The sequence below is a fragment of the Theropithecus gelada genome, chromosome 1 (assembly GCF_003255815.1).
Source record: "Theropithecus gelada isolate Dixy chromosome 1, Tgel_1.0, whole genome shotgun sequence".
NCBI classification, from domain to species: Eukaryota; Metazoa; Chordata; class Mammalia; order Primates; family Cercopithecidae; genus Theropithecus; species Theropithecus gelada.
The window spans coordinates 179,923,156-179,951,104 of record NC_037668.1 but is presented as its reverse complement, the minus strand read 5'-3'; the positions used below and the strand labels follow the sequence as shown (position 1 = coordinate 179,951,104).

At 35.2% G+C, this 27,949-nt stretch overlaps 1 protein-coding gene across 1 annotated transcript in view; it reads left to right on the top strand.

Annotated features, from left to right (window-relative positions):
• The window catches only part of HMCN1 (hemicentin 1), a 452,346-nt gene that overhangs the window by 362,569 nt on the left and 61,828 nt on the right, over positions 1-27,949 (top strand). The window contains exons 69-82 of the mRNA XM_025362857.1: positions 5,553-5,749; positions 8,934-9,015; positions 10,187-10,323; positions 14,272-14,413; positions 15,425-15,569; positions 16,264-16,391; positions 16,703-16,859; positions 18,458-18,579; positions 18,921-19,085; positions 20,658-20,765; positions 21,293-21,430; positions 21,570-21,704; positions 22,672-22,941; positions 25,649-25,839. Coding sequence (XP_025218642.1) covers positions 5,553-5,749; positions 8,934-9,015; positions 10,187-10,323; positions 14,272-14,413; positions 15,425-15,569; positions 16,264-16,391; positions 16,703-16,859; positions 18,458-18,579; positions 18,921-19,085; positions 20,658-20,765; positions 21,293-21,430; positions 21,570-21,704; positions 22,672-22,941; positions 25,649-25,839 — 2,117 coding nt within the window. The remainder of the gene's footprint in view (positions 1-5,552; positions 5,750-8,933; positions 9,016-10,186; positions 10,324-14,271; positions 14,414-15,424; positions 15,570-16,263; positions 16,392-16,702; positions 16,860-18,457; positions 18,580-18,920; positions 19,086-20,657; positions 20,766-21,292; positions 21,431-21,569; positions 21,705-22,671; positions 22,942-25,648; positions 25,840-27,949) is intronic.

Here is a 27,949-nt window from a genome sequence, read left to right as displayed (position 1 = left end):
AAATGGCCATACTCCCAAAACAATGAGATTCAATGCAATTTCTGTGAAAATACCATTGACATTCTTCACTGAATAAGAAAAAAAAAAACTAAAATTTGTATGGAACCACAAAAGACTCTAAATAACCAAAGCAGTCTTGAGTAAAAAGAACAAAGCTTAAGGCATCAGACTACCTAACTTAAAAATATGCTACAAAGCTGTATTAATCAAAACAGCATGCTATTGGCATAAAAACAGACAGATAGACCAATTGAGCAGAATAAGGAGCTCAGAAATAAATTCATGCACCTACGGCCACCTGATTTTTGACAAAGGTCCCAAGAACACATACGGGGAAAGGATAGTCTCTTCAATAAATAGTGCTGGGAAAATTGGGATGCCCACATGCAGAAATATGAAACTGGACCTCTATCTTTCACTGTATACAAAAAACAACTCAAAATGGATTAAAGAGTTAAATGTAAGTCCCCAACTACGAAACTACTAGACGAAAACACAGAGGAAATACTTCATGATATTGGACTTGGCAAGGAGTTTTCTGGATAAGACCTCAAAAGCATTGGCAACAAAAGCAAAAATAGACAAATGGTATTATATCAAAGAAAAAGCCTCTGCACAGCTAAGGAAACATTCGATAAAGTGAAGAGACAACCTACAGAATGGGAGAAAATATTTCAAACTATACCTCTGATAAGGGGTTAATATCCAATATATATAAGGGACTTAATAGCAATAAATGAAAGAGCACAATTTTAAAATGGACAAAAACCTCAGCAGACATTTCTCAAAAGAAGACATGTAAATGGCCAACAGGTATATGAAAAAAGCCTCAACATTACTAATCATCAAAGAAAGGCAAATCAAAACCACAATGAGATATCACCTCACTCTAGTGAGGATTGGTATTACCAAAAAGACAAGAGGTAACAAGGGTTGGCAAGGATGTGGAGAAAAGGGAACGCCTGCACACTGTTGGTGGGACTGTAAATCAGTATAGCCATTATGAAAATCAGGTTCCTAAAAAAATTAAAAATAGAACTACCATATGGTTCAGAAATCCCACTACTGGAGATATATATATATATATATCTCCATCCAAAGGAAATGAAATTGGTATGTCAAATAAATCCACGTTTATCACAGCACTATTCACAACAGACAAGATATGTAATCAACCTAAATGTTCAACTATGGATGAATGAATAAAGACAATGTAGTAGATATACACAATGGAGTACTATTCAGCCATAAAAAAGAGTAAAATTCTGTCATTTATGACAACATGGATGAACCTGGAGAACATTAAACTATGTGAAATTAGCCAGGCACAGAAAGAAAATACCACATGGTTTCACTCATGTGAAATTTTTAAAAGTTGATCTCATAGAAGTAGTGAATAGGACAGTGGTTACCAAAGACAAGGGAGATGGGGAGTTGGTCAATGGGTACAGTTACAATTAGAAAGGAAGAATGAGTTCTGGTGTTCTATTGCAAAGTAGGGTGACTACAGTTAACAATGTACTATTGTCCCTCTCAGAATAGCTAGTAGAGAGGAATTTCAATGCTTTCACCACAAAGAACTGATAAATGTTTGAAGTGATGGAAATGCTAATTACCCTGATTTGATAATTACACAATGTATACACGTATGGAAACATCACATTGTACCCCCTAAATACGCATAATAATTATGTGTCAATGAGAAAAAAAAAAAAACAAACAACTGTGTGTCTGGGAGGTGCAGGGTGGGATTGGGTAGCAAATTCCTGTACATCAATTCACAGAACGTGAGGAGTAAGAGGAGATGACATAATGTGATCCTGTACATTCATTATTCACATATCAAGTATTATTGAATATACATTATATGACAGGTATGTTTCTAGCCATCATTTAACTATCATTATGAACATGTATGGTGTGGCAAACACAAAAACGCATCACTAAGAAAGATATGATCTCAGCCCTCAACTTCCTGCATCTGTGGAAGACAGATACTAAACAAGTAATTACTTTTCAGCGTGATGAGGATTATGTGGATAAAATAACATTCTGTGGGATGGTAAATTTCAGATTCGATCTCCTCAAGCATAAATCTGAGCCCTGAAGAGCAGGACTGTAGAGATGAGTGGGGAATTTTATATACATTTCTCACCTAGAGATTATACAATTTGAATTGTCAATTTACACTCCCTGAAACTGAGTGTAAGAGGAAGAGTAGCAAGAGACAAGACAGGAACTATATATGGGCAGAGGACAAACTATGCAAAGATCTGAGAACTTTGAGGAAGTTTGGACCTCATTATCAAGGCAATGGAAGAATCTTAAGGAGAAATATGTTACAGACGGATTTCACTTCCAAAAAATCCCTCTGACAGAGTGAAAAATGAATTGAAGAGGCTGCTGTATTCATACAGCCCTGTAAATGCAGGGGCCTGGTCTAGCATGTGGCCAGGGGAGGGGGGGGAGGGGAAGAAAGAACCCAGGAGCAGAATCATAGACTGGTGCATTTCTGGATGAAGCAAATTAAGGAGAAAAACAACAATGTTATTCTTAGTGGAATTCTTAAAGAACAGCATGCCGTTTATAAAGTTGAGTTTATAAGCAATAATTTCTCAAAACAGATTTGAAAACGGGATTAGAAGAAAGATGAGAAGTTTTAGCATTTCAGCATCTGTTGAAAATTAATTCCATTAAACTCTGGAAAGTTCTTCACTTGAAGCAGTGCTACCACTCAGAATGCAAACATCTTAACTTGGGGAAATACTCTTTATTTAATTCTATCCATGTGGTGGGGGGGTATCATGGTATATTAGTGGTTCTGAAAAGTCCAATGTGGCTAGACCACTGAAAACAAGGGAGAGCATTATACAAAATAGGGGGTTTTCATAGGGCCAGGTCATAAAGGACTTTGTTGACCACATTAAGAAGTCTGCTTTTTATCCTGTAACAATGAGAAATCAGTCAAAGTTCTAAAAATGGAATAACAAATAGAACTACAGTTTGAGAAGAGCACTCTGGCTATAAAATGCAAGGCTACTTGGACCAGGACAAGAATGGATTCTGAGAGACCAGTATAAGGAATTGTGCTTGGCTGTGAATTACAGAGCTGAAATATGGTGGGTTAAACAAAGTACTTTCGTTTTTCTCATTGAGATGGCTGGAGGTAGGCAGTTGTTGCATTGGTTCAGCAGTTCAAATATTTTCAGTTCTTTTGAACCTTTACAACATGGTTGTTTGGTGATCATGCAGTATCTGCTCACCCCTAGCATAACTAGATGCTGTTCTAGATGCAACAATAGAGCAGGAAACTAGGAAATTTTGCCCCTTTAGAAAAGAATTAAGACTTTCTTACAAGCCCCACAAAACCACATCCACCTACATCTCATTGGTCAGAACTGTCATATATCACTCCATCTACTCCATCTACTCTCTGCTAAAGAGGCTGGGAAATGTAATTTGTTTAGCACATTGACAACCCCAACAAAATTTGAGTCTGTTAATCAGAAAGAAATCAGTAATTTTGGGTAGGCACCTACAACCAAGAAGAAAAAAAACATTAAGTAAATGGTATTGTAGCTCAAATTAGAGTGAGGGAGATGAGAGAAAAAGGTGTATTCTGGAAATAAGTCCAGTGGAAGTATTAGGACTTGGTTGTGGATTGGAACACAAGGAAGTGATGCAGAAGGTATCAAGGATGACTCTTAGTTTCTGGCTTATGTGACTAATTGGCAAATTCATCACCTAGATGCAGAGAATACTGGAAAAAAAAGAAACAGGTTTTGAGAAATAAGACAATAGATTCAGTCTGAATACATGTTGAGTTTTAAGTGGTTTTCAAACATCCAAATGGAGATGTTTATTTGATAATTGCATTTAGGAATCTGGAGCTCAAAAGAGAGTCTAGGCCGGAAATGTAAATTCTGGAGTTATTGGAGTATAGACAACTCTTAATTCTGCCCAAAGTACAGGACATATGGACAAAACACAGAGTAAAATAGGTCACAATTACTTAACACAGGTAAGATCTGGACAGTCTGGGGTTTGAACCACTCAAGAACATGTTAATGCTATTACTGCTGCTACTGTTTTAAATCTAGTGATTATAAACTTTGGGGTGGGGGCAGTGAGCATGCCAAATTAATCTTTGTATTCATGGTGACTGACCTATATTAAATAACCAATAAGTAAGAGGATTGAAATTTTATAATTGGTTGAGAGAATCAAGAAATGATTTATGGTTTTCACAAAATGAACTTGAGGACAATATAACTTTGATGGTACTTCAGCATGCTCAGTTGGGGGACTATGAGGAGCAAGAAAGGACTGAGCTTGTTGACAGATTTGAAGTCTAGGTTACATATAAGTATGTTAAAAGTAAATAATGACAACGATAGATTTAGACCATATTGTGGAAGCCTTGGAAACCATGATGAGTTTTTATTTAATTTTAGGAAAGCAGATTTAGGAAATTTGGGGAAGCAAATTTTAATACCAACAGCTGGGGTATAAACACTGCAGCAGTAGTAACTTTTTAAAAACCTTTAATTGTAAAATAAAACATACAGAAACACACAAAAAAGTGTATAATATATCTCACTGACGCCACACACGGATCCTATTAGGTAAATAATGTTGGTATCCCCATTTTAGAGGTTTGCTCAAATACATGAAGCTAATAATTGTTGACACCAGCATTCAAACTTAGACTCCAGATCTTCTGCTATGAGTCACCGTTCTAAACTATGTGCCTTATTAAGGAAAAACAAACCTGCTAACCCCTGGAGCTGTCCAACAGCTATTTTGGCTGCCTTGTCAAATACTAAGCTGGAAGCTTGAATTATGAAAATGTCATAGAAAACTCGAATGGTCATTGTAAGGGGAATGTGTTTTAAAGGAATTACCAAAGTTGGTAGTAGACTAAAGAATCTTAATGTTTCTTCCCAGTGTTTAGATTGTTTGACCTTCTCTTGAGAAAGGTAATTTTAGAAGTATAAGTAACAAAAGAGGAAGTTACTCCCATCCAGACATAACAAATGTGTTTTATACAGAAATTATCTCCAAGTGTAACTATTTTTTCTTCTGCTTAGTCATTGTTTCCTCTCAAAGCTCTTCATGGAAAAGATGATAGCAAAATTCCACAGTATTTACACATTGCTTTTGTAGAAACTATTGGTATTTAAAGATACAAAAACATAGTAACATGCTAAGTCCCTCTCAAAAAAAAAAGTGGCACAAGTTGGGTTTGGTTTTTATTGTTTTCAAATCTTTCAGTCAAGTAAGACTGTTCTAATTAACTGAGTTCGATCTGTTGTTCTATAATTACATGGTAATGAATTGCCATTTACTTCATTATCTCTTATGTGCATGATCCATCCCTTTTGAAAGTGTGTCAATGAGAAACGGTAATGACATCTAGGAATTATTTCACTTTTCTTGTTCTAATCAATTTTTATGTGAACGTGAATTTGTGTTGGATTCTCAAGTTTTTCTAACGAGAAATATTTTATGAAATAGAGGGTTTATTATTGTTTTTTATTCCCTTTAAATAGAACCACCTCACATTAATGGATCTGAAGAACATGAAGAGATATCAGTAATTGTTAATAACCCACTTGAACTTGCCTGCATTGCTTCTGGAATCCCAGCCCCTAAAATGACCTGGATGAAAGATGGCCGGCCCCTTCCACAAACAGATCAATTGCAAACTCTAGAAGGAGGAGAGGTTCTTAGAATTTCTACTGCTCAGGTAAGTGTCAAAGTTCACACAATTATTTTAGGTTAGGTCAAACTTCTCATTTGCTAATATATGAGAATTGTTAAAGAAATCACGTCTTTGAATCCTTATATATCACAGCTCTGTGTAACTTGAGCAGGATAGATTAGTCCTATGATATGCATGATCGGGTAACTTAATTAAAAGGAAGACAAAGCAGTATCATATTAAACTCTGAAGAAAGCAAGATATCTTTCCATTAACTTTTGCAAGTTTTCACAGTGCTATAAGTGTTAGTATATTTCCCGAAGTTCTTAATTTGTGCTATGTGGCCCTTAATGGAACTGGCAAAAAGCAATCTGACATGCACATAGATAAGGTTTCAAAGAACACTTGATCTCCAAAATGAACTAGCAGATATGAAAGTCTGAAGAGACAAAATTTTTCAAATAATGATCAGTTCAATAAAACTGACTGGTTTAGTTTAAGGAAATGGATCTGAAATGTGAATATATTAAAAGAGAAGTGTGCCTGGGATGTCTTATTGTAGCAATCTTCTATTCTGCTAATAAAGGCAAACTTTATGTTGTAATTATTCTCCATCTGAGCCCCAGTGTCATCATTTATAAACTGGGGATAAAAATAATAATCATGCCTCATTCATACACTGAAGTATTTAAAGAAATATTCCAACATAATGTGCCACAGGCATGTAGTAAATGCTTTAAAAAATAAAAAGGATTGTTCCTGCTGTTGCTGTTGTTGTTACCATAATCATCATTCCTCTGAATGTAGAATAACAAATTATTTGATCATATTTTGTTTGCATTTTTCACTGAGAATGGAAGAAAGGGAACCGGAAGAAGAGAGCTAAGGATTATAAACTGTCTGCTGTGTCCTGTTGTGTTCATATCTGGGCTATCTATCCTACCCATTCCCCTCATGGCAACTCTGTGAGGCAATGTGTCTATCCCACAAATTGCAGAGAGATTAAGTACCTATCTGCCAAGTATTCACTGTTGCTCAGTGATGGAGCTAGGCCTCAGTCCTTAGTCTGATTCAGAAGCCTAGCCAGTGCATCTCAGCACAGTGCATTTCTAGTGTCTTGGAGCACATACCTTCCATTCGCCTTTTTTCTCTCCATTTCAAACATTGCAGTAACTTAAGAGTCAGGTTAAACTAAAACCATGTACTGAATCAAAACTCTTGAATGATATAATTTCAATAAACAAAAAGTAGGCAAAAGAATTTTGTGACATTAGGAACAGCATGGAGACAGGAAAGTATGTGGAATAGAAGAATGAATATTTAAAAAATGACAAATAAAGCTTGAAAGGGAAGTTAAGGCCGTTACTGTAGGTCTTAAAGGCAAGAACAAAAAGGCGGGTTGTAACAAAACAAGATGAAGTTCTCATAGAATGTTAAATGATGGCCAGATTTCCCATGTGTTCTAGCTATTGTGGAGAATCCATAAGACCTAAGATATATGACATGTGTCAGCCTTCAAGAAGGTGCTCGATGTCTAGGGGAGAAAAATGACTGTATACATAAGATACAATTGGATATGAGTCAATAATAGAACCATTAAAAACAGTATGGAAGTGGAAAATTAAATATGATCAAGTCCCCAAACTGATTTTGGTTACTCTGCTCCTCTGTTTTCATAGCGTTTTGTATATACTTCTGTAGTAACACTTACTGCATTATATTTTGCTTATCTCAACTTTGTTTTTTTGTGTATTTATCTGCAACATCTACTTATGCCTGGTACATAATGGATGTGGATGCTTTGCAAATTGCAAATTGTGTGGTATAGACAAGAATTTCCTAAAACATCTTTTGTCAAACACTACTTCTGTAATTTATCCCAAGAGGAGAGGGAACTACTCTATGACTAATAGATTTAGAAAACTTTGTATACTGTACTCTCCTTTGTGAGCCATAATGCATGTCCACCTCTGCAAAATCTTCCTCTAAAGATACATGCTTAACTATAATTTTTCTGACATTCTATTAGTAAAACAAGACTTTAGAAACTAACTACAGGTGATGTCTGTGGGTAGCCAGAAGGGCAGAAGTTGTCAGGAAATATTTTGTGGAAGAGGGAACATTTAAGAACAGTCCTGAATGATGGTTCAAGTTTGGCTGAGTCAAGACAAGTGAAGGGATGATATCCATTGTGAATGAACAGAGTTGGTAGAGAAGAGTTAGTTTTAGAGATTTTAAAGATATGATGAGAAATTTAGAAATTATTTTTAGGAAACAGCACATCATTTTAAAATTCTTTATTGAATAATAATGTAAGCGTTGTTTTTCTAAAATTGTATTTAAGTGTTTTTCCAAACATTCTAGTCTCAATGTTTTTGAAAGGAGTTTTTGCAGCCTATCAAAAAGTGTTTCCATAACCTGTAAAGTCAGTTTGAATGTAAGAATTTTTTAAATGCCAATATTCTGGGAATGTTCAAGTACTAAAATAAATGAGAACAGGATATTTCTATTTTTCCAAAATACATTTTTCGCAGTAGTAAATGCATCTGTTTTCCAGAGTATCCTCTACATGTACATGATTATGGGTTGTGTCTACACAATGTCAAACATGTGAATGAACCCTAGCATTCCATGGAAACCATGCTTGGGGATTTTTAAAGTAATGATTTTGGTTTTAGTTAGATAATTATAGATCCTGCTGTCAGTCTGACCCTATTTCTAACACATTACATAATATAACTCTTTTGTTTCACCATGTATATCAAAGGTAGAGTCAAGATGAGATATTATATATTTGATTTTAATAGCCAGGTATTTTATTTATCTGTTTACTTATTTGACATTTAATTTTCTTGAGAAAGGCTTTGTTTTAACTTTTCAGTCTGCAGTTTAAACCCATGAATATTTGTTACTTCAATGAACATTGAGGATATAGCCTATCACATATGATGCTAGATCCTATATATATCTACCTTTTCAGATATCATTAAATACACTTAATATACAAACATTCTTACCTCAATACCAAAATCCTGTTAAAACATAGGTTTGCATATAATGTAGGTAACAACCTATGCTTTCTATCAGAGTGCTAATCATAGTGTTAACAGTTTGCTTTAATTATCTTGCTTTTGGTCTGGGATTATTTAGATTCATTCTAGTGGATATTTATTTTAATAACAAAAACTAACATGTTAACATTGTGTAATTGATTATTTGGGTTTTGTAGGTGGAGGATACAGGAAGATACACATGTCTGGCATCCAGTCCTGCAGGAGATGATGACAAAGAATATCTAGTGAGAGTGCATGGTAAATTTGGCAAAAGCTCCTACAGTCTATCATACACACACCTGATTAGAAAAACCTGGGACAACACCACAGCACATCACAAGATATGTTTATAAGTTAGGGAATATATATTTTGCAAATCTGATTCTTATATTTGACTAATCAAATGCTGTTGGGGGCAGTTCATGGATTTTTTTGAGTTATTTGATTAGTTTCTGCATTAATAATTTGTATTCATTGGTTTAAAATAATAGAATATAAACTATGATGAAGAAAATTTAAAAATCCAGAATCTCATCAAAGACTTTTTTGCATATAAATGTTTTGTCACAAAAATATGATGATAGAAAATGTATGTTTATATAGTTTACCTATAGAATTTAACTTGCTTTTATCTCAATACTTTGGTGAACATTTTCATGTCAGGAAATATATTTTTATAACATAATTTTTAGTGATTGTATAGTATCCCATTTTACTCCATATTTTTGGATGTTTAGGCTATTTCTATATTTTTTCCAATATAAACAGCCCTGCTGTGGATAACTTTGCATGCACATGTCAGCCTATTGTCAGATTACTTCCTAGAAGAATTGGGCCAGTTAGACTCCCTCATGGGGAGGAATAATTTAAAAACTAACAGAAGATCTTTGGTTCATTCTCATAGCCTGAATGACTAGGCAGTGCAAACTATCTGGGATTTAAGTGCCCCCATCATCCCCACATACAAATTAAACCTGCCATTAATTGACATGCAAATTCTGCTTAAAAAAAAAAGCCACATGAAAAAGACTTTCAGTGTATTATGATGGGCACTCTCTGATTCAGTAATTTTTAAATCTTATGTTCAGATAAAATTATTACCAAGTTTATAACCTGCACAAGGGATCCCTTCTTTGTGCCTCCGTTTCTTTACTGTCAAATGGTGAAAATAATGCAATTTTATTACTTCTATCATTCATGTGGTTGTTGAAAGGATTTCTTTACTTAGTGTACATGAAAGTGCTAAATAAGGTAAAAAAAACTTCCGTTTGTAATTATCTAGGCTATAAATTAAATGAGTAATGTTTTAATTTTATGACTCTTATTATTTCATATAGCAGAACCAACATTTTTTGGTTACCTATGATAATATAGATCATGTTACAGCTCATTTTTTTAAAGCTTTTTTTGTATTTGTTCTCATACCCAGTACCTCCTAATATTGCTGGAACTGATGAGCCCCAGGATGTCACTGTGTTACGGAACAGACAAGTGACATTGGAATGCAAATCAGATGCAGTGCCCCCACCTGTAATTACTTGGCTCAAAAATGGAGAACAGCTACAGGTAAATTTTTTGATAAGCTCCACAAATTCCTTTTTGAGATTAAAAAATAAAAAATCAGCTCTAGGGCCTTTGCTAGGTACACAAAACCAACTAACATCAGGCTACTAATTATTCAACATCGCAGCAGTAAGCACAGGGTTTTTAAATTAGCTTAATTATTTGCTTTATTATTTGCCTTTGCCGGGGTAGTTAATAGTTGGCCATGGGTCAAAGAAAGCTATTTAGATTCATGACACTGGAAATTTGCCAAAGTATGTATTTCCTTGTGCCCTTGCATTGAAGTCTCATTTGAAATACTCACCTATTTGTTAAGACAGAAGAAACCAACAAAGTCTCAAAATAACTGCCACATCTCTAGGGAGAATGCTTCTTTTACTGAATTTCCCTTGTCTAAGCTTGGACCTCATGAGTGACCCCAAAGATACCAGGTGTCTGAGACTGGAATCCATGAAGAAGCAGTTACTGGCTGTCTAAAACTTGCCATGCTCAGATGATACCTACCTGCTGTCATAGAGTGTCAAAGGCCAGGATCTTCAGTAGCCTTTTAGAGACTACTGAAAGCTTTGACTGTGAATGTTTTGATTGTGATTATCCTAGTGATTTTTTTCTTCTTTGTTCTTCCTCATCCTCTTATTGTAACCTATACTTTGTTTCTAATAGTTAATTACAAAAGGAGATTATGTCCCCTAACATCTAAGACATAAAGACTTCCACCACCACTAAACCACACAAACACCAAACATGGAGGGGCTGGGTTCTAAGAGTTACTAACATGCTAAATCATCATGCATATCACTTAACCCTCCAGTACTTCAGTTTCTCTATTTATTGTGTGCCTACTAGAATACTAGGTGCCATGATTGCTACTGAAAATAGGCTTTACCCTCAAGGAGCTCACACACTATCTGAGAAGACAGGTTAGTCAAAGATTATAGAATGGATACCACTAATAAATTGTATATTAGAAGGATATGTAGAAACAGAGATGAGAAGCAAAGAACCCAGACTAAAGGGTAAGGAACAGCCCATGGAAGTCTCTAAAGATGAGCTCAGTTTTAAAGGATCAGTATATACTGGGTGAGGCCGGAGAAGAAAGTGATTCCAATTACAGGTAATGGCATGTACAAAGCTATTACAAGAAAAGGAAGGCTGCTGGTCTGAGAACTGCAAGTAGCTTGGTATACCTGAAATAGATCTTGGTTAAAATCTTTGCTGATTCCCCATAGATTTCAGGATCCTGGTTAAACCACACAACTGAGCTCACAAGCCCTTTCATGCTCTGACTTTGCCTCCATAGTCTGATCTCCCATGCGTGCACTTTACTCCAGACCATTAGGGGTAATGGTAAAAACTGAGTGAATGTTGATGATGGAGAAGTCTAGGTTGATCCCAGGTTGACCAAGTGATGGCAATCCTAGGAAAGGGTAAGTTCACTAGTGATGAAAAATGAAAAAAAGATGAGTTCAGGTTTAGACATTTTGAGTTTGAATTACCTATATTTTCCAAGAGGAGATGTATAAATCATTTAAAAATATTGGCCCGTATTTCATCAAAAAAGGCTTTGGTTTCATGGTCCATATTTACTTAAAAAAAAAAAAGCGGCCTTTGATGTAATCATCATGGTATAATCTCTTGTTGAAGTCATAAGTTTGTAGGAGGTTGACTAGAAAGCAGAGTATGAGAGTCCCAGTTAAGTGAAAATAAAGCTTTAGGCAATAGTAACAATTACAAGGTGAGCATAGGAAAAAAGAAGATGAATGAGACTGAGCAGGAGGACTCAGAAATAGGATTAAAAGTAGGAAACACTGGTGTATTAAAAGTCAAGGAAAAGGTCGGGGGTGGTTAACAAAGGCCACAGAAGGTACAATAAAGTTGTGTCCATTAGCTTTGGTAATACATATAGGTAATTAAAGACCTGAGCAATGGTTCTTCAAAGAGTGATCGAAGTAGAAGGCAGGTTACAGTTGTTTGGAAGAAGAGGAAGTAGAAGCAAGCGTGAACTGTTCTTTAAAGATTTCTGTATGTGTATTTGCTGAAAGAAAGAGATTGAAGACAGAGGAAAGAGAAAGATCAGTTTATATGACAAGTTATGTTGGATAAGGGAGGTATGAGACCCAGGCACAGTTGAATGGGTTAGCCTTGTCGAGAAGGGTCATCCATTTTCTGCAGAGATGGGGAAATAGAAAAGAAGGTTGCATTCATACCCAAGGTGGGAGGAGGGGAGAACTGCTGGTGTGGGGCTTTAATTTTCTCAGTGGAACAGGAAGTGAGATTATCAGCTAAGAATGAGGTTCTATCAGGAGACAAGTTAAATTTGGAAGAATTATAGGTGGTCTGTGGAAGGAAAACCAGAGAAAATTGTAATGAGACTTAATAAGTTAGCAGAAAGTACTGATATTCATGGAAGAGAAACATTATGAGAATCAATCTGAGCCAGATGTGGTGGTTCACGCTATAATCCCAGCACTTCGGGAGGCCAAGGCAGGATTGCTTAAGGACAGGGGTTCAAGACCAGCTTAGGCAACATGGCAAGACCCCACCTGCATAAAAAAAAAATTAGCTGGGTATGGTGGTGCACATCTGTAGTTGTAGCTACTGAGGATACTGATGTGGGAGGATTGCTTGAGCCCAGGATTTTGAGATTACAGTGAACTATGACAGCACCACTACTGCAGCATGGGTGACAGAATAAGAATCTGTCTCTTAAGAAAAAAAAAATCACTCAAAGTTTTTATTAGCCTAAAACTCTGCTATACCCATATAAAAGTTAAAAATTAAAATATTTTTTATAGAACTTACTATACCTATTTAAGAAATCGCTTATCCTCATCAAAGGTAACATAATTTTATCACTAATAGCCCCAATAGAAAGGACTAGAGAAAATGTGTGAACTTTTAAAATAAATGGACCTGAACTGCATATTTTACTTCGAGCAATGTTTTATTAGAAAGATATATGTATCTGGGACCAAGCTCATACGGTAGAGAAATCTTATTTGGACTATTCCTGAAATGCTTTCATCTTAGGTACAATGAGAGAATATCAATCTTTGATGCTATCTGGAATTTTTTAACAACTATGATCATATATTTTATCCTTAAATTACTTGTTTATATATGTAGCTCTCCAATTAGACTTAATAGCAGAGATTAGGTTTCATTGTGCTATGTTTTCATAATTTTTGGTCTATGCCTAGTTACAAAATAAATTCTTAAGAAATATTTGTGGTAGTTTATTTACTTATTTTTAAAAAATATTGGAATACAATGTTTTCCTCTAAGTTAACCAAAGTTAGTCAGCAGGCTTTCAGTTATAAGTGACAGAATTCAAATTCAAACCAACTTAAATGAAAAGGAAAAACAAAAAGGAAATGTATTGGCTACAATAATTGGTGAATTTCCAGAGGCTCTAACTATATAATGAGGCATCTATCCTTTCTCTGAATGAACTCTACTTGTATTGCCTTAGATTCAGGACAGGCTGTTTCCACATGATAAGACTGCCACTAGGCTTAGGTCATCCTCACAACCTATGATTCTAGGAAAAAGGGCACATCCTTTCCCTGACACTCCCAGCAGAGTCTAGAGGAGGACTCTGGTAGGCCTGACTTAAGTCACCTGCCCATTCCTGAATGGGTCATAATTGTCAAAGGAATTGGGGGCATAACGTCACTCATTAAAACAGTTCCCAGGGATTTTTGATACTACGAAAATGGTGGAGGAGCAGACAAAAGCATGCTGACAGACAGCAGCTCCTGTTACTTACCATTGCTCATTAAAACAGTTCCCAGGGATTTTTGATACTATGAAAATGGTGGAGGAGTAGACAAAGCATGCTGACAGACAACAGCTCCACAGTTTGCTATAGTTACTTTTGATGCTGTGAAATAATATTTACTCTCTTTTCCTGACATTTTAATGGTAAATTTATTTACTTGCTGAATCCAGGCAACACCTCGAGTGCGAATCCTATCTGGAGGGAGATACTTGCAAATCAACAACGCAGACCTAGGTGATACAGCCAATTATACCTGTGTTGCCAGCAACATTGCAGGGAAGACTACAAGGGAATTTATTCTCACTGTAAATGGTAAGAAAAGGTATTCATTGTTCCACAATTTAAAAATCTGACTAAGGGCATTCAAAGAGATGATAGCTTTTTCTTATGTGCATACTAAATGAAGCCTTGTACTTATCTTACTGCTTTTGAAAAAGGCAACATGGAGTATTTGTATTAGATCTATACTGCAAATTAACTCAATTTCCAAAAAACAAAACTAGAGATATTTTAGTCTATCTTAGAGAATATGTCCAATTACTGAAGCATATCATGATGTTTTATGTCATTCAGAATCAGAACCATTGAGGAAGTCAATACACTAAATCACTGGATGACCAATAGCCCATCATTTAGTTCACCTTTATTGATGGTGGCTTGAGAGTACATATGTGCCAAACAGAGACTGCCATAGGACTGTAATTTTGTTAAATATAGTATCTGAATGCCAACATTTAGGAATATAGACTTTTCCTCAAAACAGTCTATTGGATATTTAATATATAAAATTTTACAGAATAGTGGGTGACCCACACAACTAGTATCTCTAATACTAAAATTAAAATTCAGGCTGTCTATTCCCATATGAACTCAATGATCAACAAAATGCATGCTCTGAGAATTGCATGATTGATCACAGATGTGCTTTTTGTTAAAACAGCCCACTTTCTGTTCTTCATTTAAAGTTTCAGTGTTAACATTCTCTGACCATTATTTGGCCAAAGAGAAATAAGAAATATCATCTTTAATTTGCATCAGACTAGAGCTGAGTTTCATTTAAACCTCTCTCACAGTAAGCCAGATTTCATACACCATATTAGAGATTTAAAATCCCCCTGCCTACCTACCCTTTATTTTTAAACGCAAAGTATCTCGAGTAAGACTTCAGTAATTAAACCTCAATTATATTTATACTAACCTAGATTCATGTAGACAAAGCTATACATTTGACTCGAAGCTCATCTTATATTACATCTTCAGTGTCTTCATGCAGGCTGTGTTATTTAGTATTACTGAATTTTTTCATGTGCATCTCTTGTTCAGTTCCTCCAAACATAAAGGGGGGCCCCCAGAGTCTTGTAATTCTTTTAAATAAGTCAACTGTATTGGAATGCATCGCTGAAGGTGTGCCAACTCCAAGGATAACATGGAGAAAGGATGGAGCTGTTCTAGCTGGGAATCATGCAAGGTAACAATACTGGAAAATTAAAAAATGCTGTGAGACCTGAAATACAAATTCTTAAATTTTTTTTCTAGTGCACTATTTTGGTCTCATTATGTTTAGAATTCGCATTTCATCTTAATACAATAATCAAAATGTAGTATTTTATTATTTTTCTGAGACAGAGTCTTGCTCTGTTGCCCACGCTGGAGTGCAGTGGCATGATCTTGGCTCATTGCAACCTCCGCCTCCTGGGTTCAATTGATTCTCCTGCCTCAGCCTCCCAAGTAAACTGAAATTACAGGTGCATGCCACCACGCCCAGCTAATTTTTGTATTTTTAGTAGAGATGGAGTCTCACCATGTTAGTCAGGCTGGTCTCAAACTCCTGACCTCAGGTGATCCGCCCACCTCAGCCTTCCAAAGGGCTGGGATTACAGGCACGAGCCATCACTCCAGGCCCAAATTTAGTAATTTAAAAGCATAATCCCTGAGGCTTATGTTTACATAATGATTATAATCCATTCAAGATCACAAGCCCATCTGTTATGCACCTTTGCGTCGTAACTTTTTCTTCCACCAAGGGTATTGTAAACATGTGTCATCTGAAACAGGAAAAAAACTGAATGGATTTCACCAAGTGTTTAACATTTCCCTCAGTCAAAATATGAATAATCAAAAAAGGCTGATTCAGAAGACTTCACTTGTGGTTTCTCTTGCAGATATTCCATCTTGGAAAATGGATTCCTGCGTATTCAATCAGCACATGTCACTGACACTGGAAGGTATTTGTGTATGGCCACCAATGCTGCTGGAACAGATCGCAGGCGAATAGATTTACAGGTTCATGGTAAATACACTTTATAGATGACATCCAGTCTCTGTGTCAAATGCTCTTTGATAGCCTAAACTAGTGAGGTCATAAAGATCTTGACATTGAAGGCTAGTTAAGCAATTTACATTGTATTATGAATAGTCAAGCCCCAAGTTTTCTCCTTAGTATAGTTAATATCATCACAGCACTATTAAAATTCACAGAGCCTTGTTTGCTCATAACTATGAGGCCAGTTAACAATGACTAATTTCAGTTCAGCAGAAATATTTCAGATGGCACACTATTTCCTGACTGTGTTTCCTTCTTATTTGGTGACATTGTCTTAGTTCCTCCATCTATTGCTCCGGGTCCTACCAACATGACTGTAACAGTAAATGTTCAAACTACTCTGGCTTGTGAGGCTACTGGGATACCAAAACCATCAATTAATTGGAGAAAAAATGGGCATCTTCTTAATGTGGATCAAAATCAGAACTCATACAGGTAAGGATAATTTAATTGAAAACTCCCACCAACTATTTAGAAACAGTTTGTAATGAATCAACATTTTAATTCTATCAGTGGGGCCAGCAAATCTATGGACTATAACAAATTAGCTAGCATATAGAGGGTTTTTTTTTCCTTAATATGGACTTAGGTTTTCAGCCTAAAATATTTTTCTGAATTATAGGTCATCTTTTCCATACATAAACCCTGTGGATGAATGTCAGTGATTTTATATAGGATTAGATTTATATCCTGCCTTGTTTAGTACCTTTTAGAATTTTATAAAGGTAAAGAATAAGAACATCATTTTATATAAAAGAAAAACTTTTGTAAAAATAAATACAAGCTTTAGTTATAGAATAAAAGTCAAATTTTACACCTTAAAATACAATTTAGATATTGGCAGAATGTGTGTAGGGAGGAAAAACAGCATTTCCTCCACTTTTTTTTTTTTTTTTTTTTTTTTTGCCTTTTTCCAAGCTTTACTGCCATAGCTCATAATATGGCAATATCTATTTTTCAAAGGCTAAACTTTAAATCACTAAGAATTTCTGATGTTATAGGTGAGCATCATTTTTTGGATCTTACCTGAGCTATTAGATCGTTACTCTGTCAAACATTTGCTGTAGCACTAAAAACAAATACTCTCTTATGTCCACTTTGACAAAAATCAGTTCCAATACACCAGGAAATATAAAACTAGGAGTGCCTCAGTTGAAATTCTATCATGTCTCTTTTTCACCCTTTTAATCTTTTGGCATTGGGAGGTTCAGTGACTTGCAAGTATACACTGTATGGAAAATGTGCTATGCTTTTTAATAAAAAGGTGTGTCAAATATGTTTTTATTAATGTTTTTATTAAACCATTTCTATCATGCATAGTGTGAAGTAAAGTAGATATTCTAATTTAGATTTACTTTAAATCATGTATGTGTATTTACTAAACCTCCTAAAATGTGAAGTGTTCTAGATTTTAGTTTTTTATATATGTATATACACACACACAGACACACACAGTTGTTCAAAACTACATATAGATAGATATAGATATATAGATATTGCCATATTATCTACAAAATAGCCACACATTTAAGGAGACATGTGAAGTAGGTAAAGGGGTGAGACACACAGACTTGTCATTAGTCATCTGTCAGTGGAAATAAACAAATATCAACCTGCTAGGTTATTGTAAAATTTAGAGATAATTTATGCAAAGCATTTAAGATGGTGCCAGGAGTGAATTTGATGCCCAGTAGACAGTGGCTGTTATCAGAATTCTCATTGTACTGTATTTCTCCTAGGAGAGCAAGGTTGATCATGATATAAGCATTCAGAGAATGTAAGATTCCCTCTTCAGACAATCCTTCCAAGAATTACTTCCTGTAAATATTACATCAAGTTTGAGGCTCTAGAAAGCCACTGCCATATAAACAAACTGTAATGCATAAAGTTTGCCTCAGGCACATGATGTTAATTTTAACATGAGGGAAGAGTACTGTTTTCATCAATTTACAACATGGTACCGTGTTAAACTAGCTGGGAAAATTTATGAAAACCTACATATAGTATCTCATGCTTTGAAATCTGTCTTCTAGGCTCCTTTCTTCAGGTTCACTAGTAATTATTTCCCCTTCTGTGGATGACACTGCAACCTATGAGTGTACTGTGGCAAACGGTGCTGGAGATGATAAAAGAACTGTGGATCTCACTGTCCAAGGTAGAACTGGCTTGGAACATGGATTGAAACATGATAATGCTATCACTTCATCATTCCACTACTTTACAAAAGGGATCCCTTTTCTTTCCTTTTTTTACACATTTATTTTAAGTTCATGGGTACATGTGCGGGTTTGTTATATGGGTAAACTTGTGTCATGGGGGTTTGTTGTACCGATTACTTCATCGCCCAGGCATTAACCCAGAAATAAAAGGAGGAATCCCTTTTATACTTACCTAACTTTCACTTTCAGCACAAAAAGATGATGTATGATAAGTCTCTGGAATTCTTTAACAGTTGGAAATGTGTAGTTTTTTCCCTTTTTGTTGTTGTTGTTTTAGTTCCACCTTCCATAGCTGATGAGCCTACAGATTTCCTAGTAACCAAACATGCCCCAGCAGTAATTACCTGCACTGCTTCAGGAGTTCCATTTCCCTCAATTCACTGGACCAAAAATGGTATAAGACTGCTTCCCAGGGGAGATGGCTATAGAATTCTGTCCTCAGGTAAGACCAAGCTCAGTGATTTCACATCTATCGATTGTATTAGTTATTGATGCATATTCTTACCTGGTCTTTGTTGCACCAGAATAAAAGAATAAAATATGCATGCATTCTTAGACTTAAAAATCTGGAAAACAGATTGTTAAAACATATTTTTCACATAGGAAGGGGATCTAGGGAATGAAAGAAAAAGAAGTCTGGAAACAAAATAATATTTAAGACTGATCTGAATATAATAAACATGATCACCGGTATTTATGTGTATATTTACCAAATCTAAGGTTTAACAAATTCCCGAGTTACCTGAGAGTGAATCACACTTATTTCATTGGCCAAATGGAATGTCTCTTCATTTAATGAACATTCAGTGCCTCAGACAGGATATATACTCTACTAAGATTCTGAGACTATATAACTAAAATAGGGTTCTAGGTTTCAAGGCTTTTAAAATTGAGTATGTAAGACTGAGTAGTGAGTTCTGTGAAGGAAAAATGTTTATAGTGGTAGTAACCCTCATTTATACAATTTATAGTATTGAAGAAAAAAAAATCACCTAAAGTATAGGTGATTCACATTGGTATTTCTAAAACTTATCCTACACTGGGGAAACACAATAGAGATAAAGTAGTAACTAATATCCTGGGACTTTATGAGTATGTGCATATTATTCTAAGAGAATTTGTATGGAAGGGAAATAGTGGAAAATTCGTTCCCAGGATGCAACTTGGCTTTCAAGACAAATTATTTTGACTATAGAGTGATAGCCATTCAAATCATAAAATATATATAAATATATGTATATTTAGAATAAAGTATTAGGCTAAGAAAACAATTTAGAACTTTCTCAAAATATTAAACCCAGCAAGTTCATTCCTAGGTATTTACCCAAAGAAATGAAAACATTGGTCTACACAAAGACTTATATGCACATCTTCATACAGCATCATTTGCAATAGCCAAAAAGTGGAAACAATTCAAATGTCCATCAGCTGATAAATGGATAAATAAAATGTGGTATATCCATGCAATGGAATTCTGTTTGGCAATAAAAAGGAACAAAATATTGACAAATGCTACAGCAGATGAACCTCAAAAACATTATGCTCATAGTGAAAGAAGTCAGACACAAAGGACCACATACTGTATGATTCAATTTATATGAAGTGTTCAGAAAAGGCAAATCTGTATAATCAGAAAGCAGACTAGAGGTGGGCTAAGGCCAGGGTTGGAAGTGGGGAATGACTGTAAATGAGCACCAGGTTTCTTTTGGGGGTGATGGAAATATTCTAAAATTTGATTGTGGTGATATTTGTATAACTCTGTAAGTATACTAAAAATCATTGAATTGTGCATTTAAATGAGTGACTCTTATGGTATGTAAATTATGCCTCAATAAAGCTGTTAGTAATAATTTAAGTACTGTGCTAGGCACTTCAGGGGATACAAGTATGAATATAAGCCAAGCACCACCATGCTAGTTGCAGAAAACACACAAAAGAGAGTCAAATTTTATTGAACAACAACAAAAAAAAACTGAGATGCAGTATACATTAAAAGTTTTTTTTTCCTTTTTAGGAGCAATTGAAATACTTGCCACCCAATTAAACCATGCTGGAAGATATACTTGTGTCGCTAGGAATGCGGCTGGCTCTGCACATCGACATGTGACCCTTCATGTTCATGGTATGGAAGGCTATTTACTCACTCATTCAAAGTTTGCTGGGTTTGGGGAGGTTTTTCTGTTCATATTTATTCTGAAAGGTGGTACTGTCTAGAGCTATGAACCATAGTAATATCTTGGGGACATGAAAGCCTGGTAGATATTTTTAATAGGCTAAAAAAGGCGCACAAATGACAAACTACTCAAAGTAACTCCAAAATAATTTTTCTTCTTGGAGTTTTATAATCTGTTCCTGACTCTAGTCTTCCAGTGGAGTTCTTCTAATGGAAACTGGCTACTGTAGCAAGACTCAAAGAATGCAGTGTGGCCAACATTCACTTTTCTCTTGGGCAATCAAATCACTAATATTTTAGAATTATATTATTAATTTATTTTATTCTAAAATAAAATATAATATATAATTCTAATTATATATTATCACTAATATTTTAGAATTATGAATTTGGGTATTTTTAAGCTCATTACTATAATAGACATGGTTTCTATTAACTAGTGCTATTACTTCTTTTTGTTGATTGGTTTCTTATAGAGCCTCCAGTGATTCAGCCCCAACCAAGTGAACTACAAGTCATTCTGAACAATCCTATTCTATTACCATGTGAAGCAACAGGGACACCCAGTCCTTTCATTACTTGGCAAAAAGAAGGCATCAATGTTATCACTTCAGGTACCTACCACTGTTTCTATCAAGAAAATCATAGCACATCAGTGTTTTATAATTCAAATCGGCGTGATTGTTTTTAATGAAAAGGTTTTTTTTTTTTTTTTTTTTTTTTTTTCACCCTGCTTTTGTAACTGTGATGTAGGCAAAAACCATGCAGTTCTTCCTAGTGGCAACTTACAGATCTCCAGAGCTGTCCGAGAGGATGCTGGCACTTACATGTGTGTGGCCCAGAATCCAGCTGGTACAGCCTTGGGCAAAGTCAAGTTAAATGTCCAAGGTACCTAAATAATTCATCTCTGTTTTCAATTCAAAGATGTTTGTAACAATGTCTACCAAATATTTATATATCTAAATTGATTATGCTGCTGTTCCCCCATAGTTCTCAACATTCTTAGTTTGTATTATCCTACTGGTTTTTCTATCACATTTATGAAGAAAGTTTAGTGTATTTTATTTTTTTGGCCATTGTTTGTATAAGAAAACACAGGCATCTAATCCTATTTTGAACTTCTATGAACCTCTATTTGATACTCTATTTCATTATATAGGTAAAACTCTTCCCACTTATTTGGAAACCTATGAAAGGGCTCATAATAAGGATTTTCTTTCCAAGTGTTTACAACAGGCTAATCACCACTTAGCTATTAGCCTGGATATTCTATTGAGTTGTAATGCATCACTATAAAGAAGCATATGAAATAACTGAATAATCATATTTTTTATAGCAACAAAATTATTTGGTTGAATTTGTGCTTGCCATTACATTTGTATTTCCAAGGGGACAGTCTATTCAGAGCAGTTAATTTTTTTCCAAAATATTTTCCAAAACTTGGTGTTCATTTTGGAAGTTTAAATACCTAAAGTGAATCACATAATTTATGTAAATGAGTGACATAAGAGTCACTCATTTATGAATCACATAAATTATGTAAGTGTATTAACATAATTTTGTTGATACAGCTTAAATTTTCTAGACATGCAAGCCCTCATGACTATATGTTTATCTCCTCATCTAAAATCGACTATCACTTAACATTTATTTGTTAGCTGGGGACTAGTTTTCTGAAGTGTGCCCAATTACTTTTTTGTTCCCATGAAAAAGTGTAGTGCTCCTTTTCTAATGATATGGTGAAGTCAGGATTTTGTTTCTTATCAATGTTTGCTAGAGCAGTACTGTAGTATGTAATTTGTGCACTCATGCTTCTAAGATGAACTTTGAACTTTATATTTTTTATATCTTTTAGTTCCTCCAGTCATTAGCCCTCATCTGAAGGAATATGTTATTGCTGTGGACAAGCCCATCACATTACCGTGTAAAGCAGATGGCGTCCCACCACCTGACATTACGTGGCATAAAGATGGGCGTGCAATTGTGGAATCTATCCGCCAGCGCGTCCTCAGCTCTGGCTCTCTGCAAATAGCATTTGCCCAGTCTGGTGATGCTGGTCATTACACCTGTATGGCAGCCAATGTAGCAGGATCAAGCAGCACAAGCACCAAGCTCACCGTCCATGGTAGGTTGTTTAACATGAATTATTTCCGTCTGCTACACTACCATGGCAAAGATAAAAGGCTACCAAGAGCGAAAATCTGATAGAAGTCAAAAACCCTTAAACTCAGTAATCCAAAGTGTGTGTTGGAGGGGAGGATGTGGTATGTAGGTACACTTCAAATCTGTTTTCTGTGGACTGTGTTTATGTGTGTTTGTGCACATAGGTGTGTGAGAGAGACAGATTTTATTAATATTGCCAGGATTTTTAATGTGTTGCTGGTACCCTCACATATTGTGATTAGTTGACTTATGAGGAGTCTGTTTGTGTTTTGTGACTTTTCTGCTTTACTTTTCAAGCTTCAAGTCATCTTGGTTCAAAATGAATCACCATATGACCTACATCGTATGACTTGACCCTAATGAGAATTAGGAGATCTATTTGATTCATTATATTAAAGTGGCAAAATATTTACCTATACATTTTTATAACAGAAAAATATCTTTCCTTTATATTAAGACAACAAAATATTGAAAAAATCAGCATTGAAATATTTTTAGTTTTTATTGTATATTTTGACTAAGGATAGAATCCATGTTAATATCAGTGGTAGGAAACAATAGCAGATGAAACTGCTTCCAACCTCTCTTTTCAGAGGTAATTATAATGAGGAGTTTCTGCTTTTTCATTTTTCAGAAATTTGTGAAAGCTGTTTTATTTTCAATTGCATTTTAATTTTCTGTAACTTCAGAATAACAGAGATAATTTTGAGTGGAAACATTTTTGGTTGAATAATTTAGCCAAAATTAAAAATCACCATTTATGAGTTTTCCAAATAAATCCCCTGCTTTCAGTTAACATAATTAATCAATATACACTATCCATTTGCCTTCAACTAAATAATACTCCTTCTTTTCAAGTGTCTGTAGAAAATTTACCAAAATTGACCTAAACAAAGAAATTGTTAATAAGTTTCAAAAAGATAGACCATAATTTCTACCCACCATGCAATAAAGCTAGAAATTTGTAATCAACTTTCAATGCCAAAACCCCAAACCCAGACGACTTTAAAAACACTCTTCCAGCCAAAAAGTAGGTCAAAGAATAATTTTCTATTTTCAGATTATTTAGAAAATAAAGACATGACATATCAAAATGTACAGTGTGTGCTCAAAGCTAAAATCAATAGAAAGTCATAGCCATAATTCTTTCATTTTGAAAAAGAAAGAACTGAAGTAAATATACTAATGCTGCAACTTTGTATCCCCTAACAAAAGACAAATAGCAACCCAAGGAAATCAGGATAAAGAAGATAATGAAAATAGAGCATGAATTAATTAAAAATGAATATTTATGATGCACCATTGAGCAAAATCAATTTTTGTGTTTTCCAAATTATGTTTATATCTATTAATGTTTGTATATTTAATCATATCATAAAAGATAAAAATTAACTATTTTAATTGAAAGCAGTTAATTTAACTGAAAGCAGCTAATTAAAGTTTATATAGCAATTTTATTTTTGCTAAGGTCAACTGTTCTCCTGTCACTCTTTAAAATGTCATTAAGATGGGTCTACTTCTCACTGATTTGTTTGAATAATTCCACATTCATTGTTTTGGGAAGGGAGTGTATTTTTACTTTTGAGCCAAGAATTCTTAATACTTGTTGTCTTTCCTTTAGAAGTAACTATCTTAGTTCTAAGTCCAGTCGAGTATTTTTTATTACACTAAAATATTCAGTTCATCTCTATATTGCCTAAATTCTAGTTAAAAAAAATTTGAGTCACAGGAAGTATTTGGTACTATAATGTACCAAATGTGCAGAGTTATAAAGTCATTATGAAAATTTCCTGACAGTATAAAAACTGAATTAAATGTCTTGATCTGGTTTACTTGTATTCATTATAACATGTAAAATACTGCAATAAGTATTTTTTTCTTTTTTTTTTTTTTTTTTTTTGAGACGGAGTCTCGCGCTGTGTCACCCAGGCTAGAGTGCAGTGGCCGGATCTCAGCTCACTGCAAGCTCCGCCTCCCAGGTTCACGCCATTCTCCTGCCTCAGCCTCCGAGTAGCTGGGACTACAGGCGCCCGCCACCACGCCCGGCTAGTTTTTTGTATTTTTAGTAGAGACGGGGTTTCACCATGTTAGCCAGGATGGTCTCGATCTCCTGACCTCGTGATCCACCCGCCTCGGCCTCCCAAAGTGCTGGGATTACAGGCTTGAGCCACCGCGCCCGGCTATAAGTATTTTTTTCTACAGCACTTTGTGATATTCAATATTGGGTGTCTTATAGTGTTTTCTGGTAGCTATTATTAGTTCATCCTCACGATATATCTCTGAGACAAATATAGCAGTTATACAACCATAGAAGCATTTTTTGGTTTTGTTGTTGGTTTGTTTTACTTCACTGCAATAAACAGAAGTAACTCAAAGATGGAAAAGTCAGGAAGCCAAATAAAATCTAAAGATCTTCTACCCAGTTCTGTCGTTTGCTCAGAAACTGAATGTAAATATACTCAGTAAGTTCAAATACATTAGGATTCTTGCTAGCACCAAAAATACTGATTTCTTTCATAGCAGGAAGCAAATCAATATCGTAATATTTCATTTTTAATATTTCTAGCAAAGTTACCATGAAGAGAGTTTTGTGTGTGTTAATTTTTATTGTGAATAAAGACATTATTGAACTCAGCTTCCTGGATGACTCTCTTGTAAACTCTTCATAGTACCACCCAGGATCAGAAGCACAGAAGGACACTACACGGTCAATGAGAATTCACAAGCCATTCTTCCATGCATAGCTGACGGAATCCCCACACCAGCAATTAACTGGAAGAAAGACAATGTTCTTTTAGCTAACTTGTTAGGAAAATACACTGCTGAACCATATGGAGAACTCATTTTAGAAAATGTTGTGGTAAGTTTAATGGACATGAACAGATATGTTAAGCCAGATTATAAATTTGCTGTCATACTTTTAGTAATTTAGCATGGAAGTATATTCTTTAATTAAAAAAAAAATTCTTATAAAATCAGGTCACAAAATTAATTTTACACATATTTCATTTTATGTCCCTTGAATAATATTTAACAGATGATAGGAACTCACAAATGCCCTCCTTCTAAAATTATGTTTGTGGAAATATGTGTTTATCAGGAAAAATTTTAAGTACCATTGCTATATTCTCTGCTCTTAACCTTACAGGGCAATGATAAGTATCTAGAGTAAATAACTTTCAATTCTTTAGTACTTCAAGGGGAAAAAATGGTAAACTTTTTTTAAAAAGGAAAAAAGTCTATGTGTCTCAATGCAATCAGAAGCAGTCATTAATATTCAACATAAGTGTTCATATATATGCATATTTGAATATTCCTATTCAAATATTCAACAAATGTTTATCGAACACCTTCTCTGCAACTAGCACTAGTTTAGACACTGGGAATACATCAGGGAACAAAAGAATCAAAGATCTTTGCCCTTATGGAGTTTATATATAGAGGAAGGAGACAATAAAAATGAAAAATAATAATGTCAGAAGAAAATAAGTCAGAAGAAAAAAAATGGCATGAAAAATAAGAGAGGGGTAAAGGGTGTCAGGAGTTGGAGCAGTGAAGATTACAGTTGTAAATAGGGGAGTCAGAGTAAGTTCTCTTTGGGAAGGTGACATTTGAGCCAAACTTGAAGGAAGTGAATTAGCCAAGCAAATATGTGGAGGAGCAGACCAGGGGAAAAAAAAAAATTGGTGGAGCAAAGCACTTGAGGTGGAAACATGTCCAGTGTATTTGAAAAACAAGAAGCCAGTGAAAGCAAAGCAAAGAATGAAAGGAGAAAGACGTCAGTGATAAATGGAGGCCAAATCATGTCAGGTCTTACAGGTCATTGTACAATTTTACCTTTTACTCTAAGTCAGAATCCATTGCAGGTTTTTGAGCAGGTTTTTATATGCCTTACATTTTTAAAGCGTTATGTTGGCTGTTGTGGTGAGAATCAGAGGTAGGGAGACAAGGACAGGACCAGTGAGACCTCTTGGGAAGACTGTCTGGAGGCAGATGAGAAATGATAGAACTCAAAGCAGGATGTTAGCAGAGAAGAGGCAAGAAGTAAGATTCTGCATATACTTTGAAGCTAGCATTTTCTGATCGATTGCAAGTAGGGTGTGAGGGAAAAAAAAAATAAGAATGACTCAAATGTTTGAGACTGAAGGCATGAACAATTGGAAGCGTGAAATAGCCATCAGCTGCGATGGTGAAGGCTACAGGCAGTACAAGAAGGGGCCGTTGGAAGGATTTGGGAGCTCAGTTTTGGGGCATGAGTGTGAGACATATCTTCGGCATCAGAGCAAAGAGTTAGAATAAGAAGTTCAATAGACTTTGAGTTTGTAAGAAAGTATCAGTATTTGGGTTGGAGATGCTGATAGTCATCAGCATAAAGTTTATATTTAAAGCCATAGCACTGTATGAGATCACCAAAAAAATGAGTACAGATATAGCAGAAAAGAGGACCAGAGGCTGAGCCTTCTCACATGCCAACATTAAGATGTTAATGTTGAGGAGAAGCCCCCAAAAAAGTTGGAGAAGCAACCAGTGAGATAGGAGGGAAACTAGGAGAGCATAGCGTCCTGAAAGCCATGTAAAGGTGGTTTCAGATAGAAAGGACTCGTAATTGTGTCAGGTGCTACAAATGCATCAAGAAAGATGAGTCATGAGAGCTGGTCATTGAATTTAGCAAGTGAAGCCTCAGAATTGTAGGTAATAGTGCCCTTTCTCTTACCATTTCCTCTGATAGTTTTGGTGGTCTTTGATACCACCTTACTCAGAGAGCCAACTATGCTGTCAAGATGCTGTCAGCTTTTGGGATTATTTGCTCTTTATTTGTGCAATGCAGAGCATCTATACGCTTGATATCTAGTAAACCACAGAATCTACAGTTTTCTGAAATCTTACCACTGTAGAATGATTATGGGCTTATATTTAAACTTCCATACATTTTAAATTATGTTATGCAAAAGCTAACCTGATGGTTAAAA